The following is a 6,591-nucleotide window of genomic DNA, read 5'->3' as shown; positions in this document are numbered from 1 at the left end:
TTGAATTTTTGGAGATGACATGTTTATTGTTCATTGTGTCCACCCCTAGCTGAGCCTTTGGCTGCTCACTGACCAGAAACCAGCAGATTTGTAAGCATGCGTTTGCATCAAATCTGCTCTTTCAACATGGAGTTTGGAAACAGACTTTCATTAATACACATACCACAGAAAACCACCAGTATGGCAGCAGGCAACCAAAGGAATGCAGGAAGGTGAAAAACAACAATGCAATGATTCATGACAAGCAATTTCTAAAGTGCAAAAACAATATTACTTAATTACATAACATTAGTCCCATTTGTACATACTAAAGCACCAGAATTAAAACGAGGTCACATGCAATTCTATGGCATTGTTACTTAGCTCTTAAATGTACCAGTCAGTGCTAACAATTCAACAACCTGAGCTTTTCTCTCTATTCACAGCATTAGTAGGAGAGATGAAGTGTGATGAGGCGGGTTGTGACTGTATCAAGGGAGAACTTTCCTTAATCTATTTGAATCAAACTTGGCAGCTTTGCTGCACCTGACAAACTTAGACAACATCTACTTTTCTACCACAATTTTCTTAGCGGCTTCCAAAACCGACTGTATGCTGACTTTATCTCCAAACTCCTTTTCTCTGTGCTCTAGAAGAACCCCCTGAAAACAACAAAAAACAGGATATGTGTGGACAAGCAAGTGGTTGAAGAAGCTCTGAAATGCACTGCGAAAGCACTTTCTTGCTTTGTAATGGTGCTATGAAATATCTAATTGATTACCTGTTCACCTGATCCGATGACAAACACCCCTCCCAGGATGAAACCTTCTCCATTCATGTTGCCTTGGTGACCTGACCTCCAGGCCCTTATAAAGTTTTGCCAGACTCCCAAGCGAATGAAACCAAGCACACCCATCTTCCTCTGTTGTGGCCCATAAAAAGCTTGCTGTGCACAATTAGACACCAAAGCAGAATGAATGAATAATTAATTATTGGTAGCTTTATGCTCTATTCTGTAATACATTTGGTAATAAATCATGCAGGCTTGATTGCTCTGTACTATATGTGCAAGTGTCTTTCAGAAGACTTGGATTAAACAGCTCAATTCATATGGATTTCTTTTATGATCCCTTTATGAACTTTTTGAAGCATCAAAGTTTTGGTTTCATGGACTTAAAATGAAAGTCATAGAAAACTCTGTTTCATTAAAAACATCTTCATTGGTGTTTCAAAGATGAACAGAAGTCTTATGGGTTTGGAATTACAGTAAATGACAGAATTTCCATTTTTGGGTGAACTATGCCTTTACTAACCTTTTCATCCAGGAAGATCTCCCCTGCAAAGTGAGGCCTGAAGTCCTGAATCTCTGTACCTACATTCTCCTTCACAACAGCATACAGAGGGACCCCGAGCTCATCCAGCTGGGGCTTCAGAGAGGACAGCTCAGAGGCCTCCTGCAGAGACACAATCATGACATCAGCATCCCCACATGCTTATGTATTCATTATTTAGACTTATGGGTTTGTGCTTTTAGCAACTAATAGTAGTGTAGTATTCTTAGCTTCTTTTTAAGGAATAGTTCACCCAAAATGAACATTTGCTAAAAATGTACTCAACCTCAGGCTGTCCAAGATGTAAAGGAGTTTGTTTCTTCAGTTGAACAGAATAACAGATTGGAGAAATTCAACATTACATCACTTGTTCACCAATGGTTCCACTGCAGTGAATGGGTGCCGTCAAATTGAGAGTCCAAACAGCTGAGAAAACATCACAATAATTCACAAGTGATCCACGTGAGTCCAGTCCATCAATGAATGTCTTGTGAAGTGAGAAGCTGTTTGTTAACAGCTTATTTGTGTTAAATAAATAAATAAATATCAAGCGTAAGCTAATTACCCTCCTCCATCCCCAACTCCTCCTCTGTCAGTCGGGATTCAGCCTTCTGATTCTCCTTTGAATCAGACTAATTCTAAATGTGTACATTAAATTTTGAACTTAATGATATCTGCAATACATTTATGTTGGTTCAGTTCTGTTTACCCCGGGGGGTTATCGCTGCTCTCCCTGCTCTTATCCATGCTAGGCTGCATGGATGCGCAGGGAGTTCTTGCACAGAAAAGAACCATACCGCCAATCCAAACTGTATGCTAATTGTCAATCATCTTTGACGATCGTGGTCCTGACAGAACTGTTATTTCTGGCTAAAAAAAAACGCATATACACAGTATATAATATACACAGATCAATCTCCATTTACAAGACAAAACAGTTCTAAACAAATGTGTCAGTGGATTTTGATGAGAGAGGACAAAAGGGGATGGACTTTTTTCACTGAAGGAAGCATTATTATGGATTGTGGACTTGTATTTTGGTCAGAAACAATTGTTTAGCAAATGCCTCGATGGATTTGTTTCCTACAAACATGCAGCTTATCGCTTCACAAGACGTTAATTGATAGACTGGACTGGAGTCATGTGGATTATTGTGATGTTTTTATCAGCTGTTTGGACTCTCATTCTGACGGCACCCATTCACTGCAGAGGAAAAAAAAAAAAAAAAAAAAAAAGAGCAACTGAACTTTGTTATGAGGAACATGATCACTTTACCTCTCTGCACAAAAATCATCCAGGTCGCCGGACAGCCATGATCACCGCACCAGATTTCTCCCAGAGAGTTTTCGCTTTTAAAGCCCTCTCATCTGAATGCATACGGATGAAAAAACATTCAATAAATACTGCGTTTCCTTAAATGCTCTTCTTAGTTATGACAGCAACTGGCCAAAATTTCATTTAAAAAATCCTTATCACTTCATGCGGATTTCAAATCATTTCTTACCACTGTTGATGGTTCTGAGGTCAGCATTCCCTAGATATTCTACAGAAGCAGGTGCCGGTTTAGTCAGCAAGAAGTCAGTGTTTGCAAGTATTAAGCCAGCGATGGCGGCCCCCACAGCACCAAGGCCGAGTGACCACATGCCCATAGCTAGCGTCTCACCCTCCAGGACAGACGATGACACTGCGGGGAAAATATGAATGGTAGGTTGCATGAAACATTGTTTCAATAACTGTTATATATGACTTTATATTTTCTAAGAAATACACGTGAGACGGGAGTGAGCGTTCAACTAATGCTTGCAATTTATTTTCTCCTAAAGACACTACTCCAAAAACGACGGCGTTTACGTACTCATCACGTAACATAGGAGGGTGTATATGAACACAGAAGGGACAATTTACGTTTCGTAAATACACTACAATTACAAAGAGTAATTTGTGGAAGCCATGTTGTAATTTCCTTTTCACCATCAACCCAAGTAAGCAAAGAATACCATTTCACCCAAAGAGTCTGTTTTTTTTTTTTTAAACCTCACATATTTGTACTAAAGGCAAGCATGTAATTGCTATAACAACTCTATACCAAGACATGCTGGGGCAGGAGCAGTACCTTTTGTCTTTCTAAAGGGAGACTGGCTGTTCTGGCTTTTTCTTGAGAAGTGCCGGTTTGTCGAAAAAGCACGCAAGCATATAGAGTTGACAGAAGTGGGGAGCACTAATGTCGTGAATGCCGGTCGGCATGCAGTGATGGTCAGCGGGAGATACTTTGGAGGGAAGATATGAGTTACGACTGTCTTATCAAAGGCTAGAAGCTGGGGGGACTGGGACACAGAGACTCTGTACTTGACATCACTATTCACACAAAGAGAAAATCTTCCTCTTGGTGACAAAAGGGTCAAACGCATGGGTCGTAGTCGCATGAGGGCCATTGCTAACATCCAAGGTGAGTTTAGCCAACCTTTCCCAATCGGGTAAAAGTGCAGTTCAGTGAAAAGCTCTGGAGAGGAAAGGAAAACAGCTTTACCCCTCAATGTAGGTAAAAAAGGGAAGATATGAGTTACGACTGTCTTATCAAAGGCTAGAAGCTGGGGGGACTGGGACACAGAAACTCTGTACTTGACATCACTATTCACACAAAGAGAAAATCTTCCTCTTGGTGACAAAAGGGTCAAACGCATGGGTCGTAGTCGCATGAGGGCCATTGCTAACATCCAAGGTGAGTTTAGCCAACCTTTCCCAATCGGGTAAAATTGCAGTTCAGTGAAAAGCTCTGGAGAGGAAAGGAAAACAGCTTTACCCCTCAATGTAGGTAAAAATGAAACCAATAAAGACTCCCTGGATTTGCACACTTGGGAAAAAGAGGTACACTTTTAAAAAGAAGCATACTTTTAAAAAGTATTACAGAAATAAAATACTCCAAAAGAACCTCTTTAATTGCTAAATAAATGTAATGTTTTTTGACATTTAATTGCATGTTAGTTGCAATTAAATTAAATTGTATGTTTAATGCAATTAATAAAAAATAAAAAAAAACAAGTACATCTTTATATGTATTTCATAATTCTATTGCCTTTGAAATATGGTTAAAGTATACTGTTGAATGTACTGACAAGCAATTATGGTAATCAGAAATATACTTTAATATATTTTCTATTAAAATTTGTATGTCATGTATGTAATTATATAATTGTAATGATGAAGTTGCAATTTGCGATAGTGAAAAACACAACAGTTTAAATTAAACCATAAATCAAATCACTTTACATGTGCAGTAGTATGGTAGTAACACAAAAATAAGCGTACTTTTTAAAAGTGTACTCTTCTAGTGCACTTAAATGGCAAAACACTACGTGTCCACATATAATTAGAGCATTCATTTTTCACAAGGGCATACTGCACATCTCTGCAGGTATGATTTCCCTAATTAAAGGTCTGCACTGCTTAAAAAAAAAAAAATTATCCTCCTCCCAGAACGCATATAAGAAAAAAAAACAAAAAACTGTCAGTTACCTCACGAAATGGAAAAACAACTGAACTGCAAAGGACATTTTTATATAAGCACACGTTAAAATGATGCTTAGGCTGATATGACTGCCAATAAACTGGACTTTATCCTGGACACTTGTGCTGATTTCTGTCATTCATGTGATGTAACGTTACTGAATTCTAGAAAGATCAAAAGCGTTAACAAACTTAGTGTTACAGAGTAATACAATCGTCTCGCCTAACCTGTTTACATTTGGCGTGGAAGTGTACAGAATAAAAAATAAAAAAAAATCAATAAGTAATAGCTTAATTGCTTACTGACCCCACGCAAAATTGACAAAGATATACATATGCTAATTAAACGTAAGGATACTAAAAGGATATTAAAGTAATGTTGTAGGTAATGGCGAGTCAGCATAGAGGCTGTTTTTCATTGTGCACCGCTTGCACAGTAGGCTAAAGTACATTGAGCTAACACCTGCTGGCTAGCTTGTTTGACTAGCTAGTTAGATTGTTGTTGCAATGCCAGATACAAGCGTTGACGATAAGAATATAGTATACATTATTATCTGCATTAATGCGCCAAAGTTAAAAACACAACAAAACGAATAATACTCACGGCTTGCGGTTCAACGGCTCTGTGTCAGTTGGCTGGCTGTTAAACTGCGGTGTGGGACAGTCTGTCCGACCTGTTTTTATACAGTCTATGTGTCCGACAGACGCATTTCGTTGGAGGAGCACTAGCCTGTCCAACCTCTTAAAGAGACAAGCAACACAAGAATATGTAGCCTACTGCGCAAAACTTTAAGAAATCCTTTATTGTGGTTCATGTAGTTTAATACACAAATTTAAAGGCACCGGCTGTGACAATGATTAAATAGAAGTTCTTTATTGTGAGACATTCTAATTGACACAGGCTTGTAAAGTGTTAGCATAAGGTCTGTTTTTCTGAATGAGTGCTTGAGTAAACACAAGCACTCATTCATAATCACACTTTCGACCACCGAGACATGAAATAGCTGCAAACAATGTTTTTCAGAAATATAAAAAAAATCCACAAACTTTCACTTTTGTATGTCAAGCTTAATTATTGGTAAAATACTTATAAAAGTTTCAGAAATCTTTGAATAGGTTGTCATCATAGAGACTAGAAGGCCAAGAACACTTCGCCTAGAATGCAGCCATCTACTCTCAAATTTCTCATGAAATGTCTTTGCAAGGCCCACAAAATAAACCCACACCCCTATGTGCTCAAATCAAGTCCATCTGTCACAGACAAAAACTGTAGAACGATTTCTGCATATGACAGAAAGTAGCAAGGAAATATTTTCTATTTTATGTAATGACATCAAATGTGATTTATTAATGCATCTTAAACAGCAGAAAGCAATGACAAGAACCACACATTTGAGTCATGCATTTAAATATCACAAGATGATATTTTTCACCATCAAGTTAAAACATTGAAGGCCATCTTAAGGCACATGCATCTGCACATCCACAAATTTTTCTCCATTGAAGAACTTCTTGAAGTCCTGTATTTTTGTGTCCATGTCTTCCTAAACAACAACATACAGAAGGACCCTAAGTTCATCCAGCTGGGGCTTCATAGCACAGAGGCCTCGGATAAAGGTATTGATATTCTATAGACCAGTGGTTCCCAACCCTGGTCCTGGAGGCACCCCAACACTGCTCATTTTGCATGTCTCCTTTCAATTTCAGGTCTTGGAGTCTCTACTAATGAGCTGATGACCTGAATCAGGTGTGTGTGATTAAGGAGACATGCAAAACG

At 38.5% G+C, this 6,591-nt stretch overlaps 1 protein-coding gene across 1 annotated transcript; it reads right to left on the bottom strand.

Moving 5' to 3' along the window:
* On the bottom strand, nt 1-5,520 carry LOC107733773 (redox-regulatory protein FAM213A-like). The gene is made up of 6 exons (XM_016545567.1): nt 5,419-5,520; nt 2,815-2,994; nt 2,586-2,677; nt 1,293-1,433; nt 761-925; nt 1-641 (listed from the first exon to the last, which is right to left on the bottom strand). The coding sequence occupies exons 2-6, from the start codon at nt 2,957-2,959 to the stop codon at nt 546-548; spliced, it is 639 nt and encodes a 212-aa protein (XP_016401053.1). The 5' UTR covers nt 2,960-2,994; nt 5,419-5,520; the 3' UTR covers nt 1-545.
* Nucleotides 5,521-6,591: the final 1,071 nt, after the last annotated feature.

This window comes from Sinocyclocheilus rhinocerous, unplaced genomic scaffold, assembly GCF_001515625.1.
Source record: "Sinocyclocheilus rhinocerous isolate Xijiao unplaced genomic scaffold, SAMN03320098_v1.1 scaffold789, whole genome shotgun sequence".
NCBI lineage: Eukaryota > Metazoa > Chordata > Actinopteri > Cypriniformes > Cyprinidae > Sinocyclocheilus > Sinocyclocheilus rhinocerous.
This window is presented reverse-complemented; position numbering and strand designations above follow the sequence as displayed.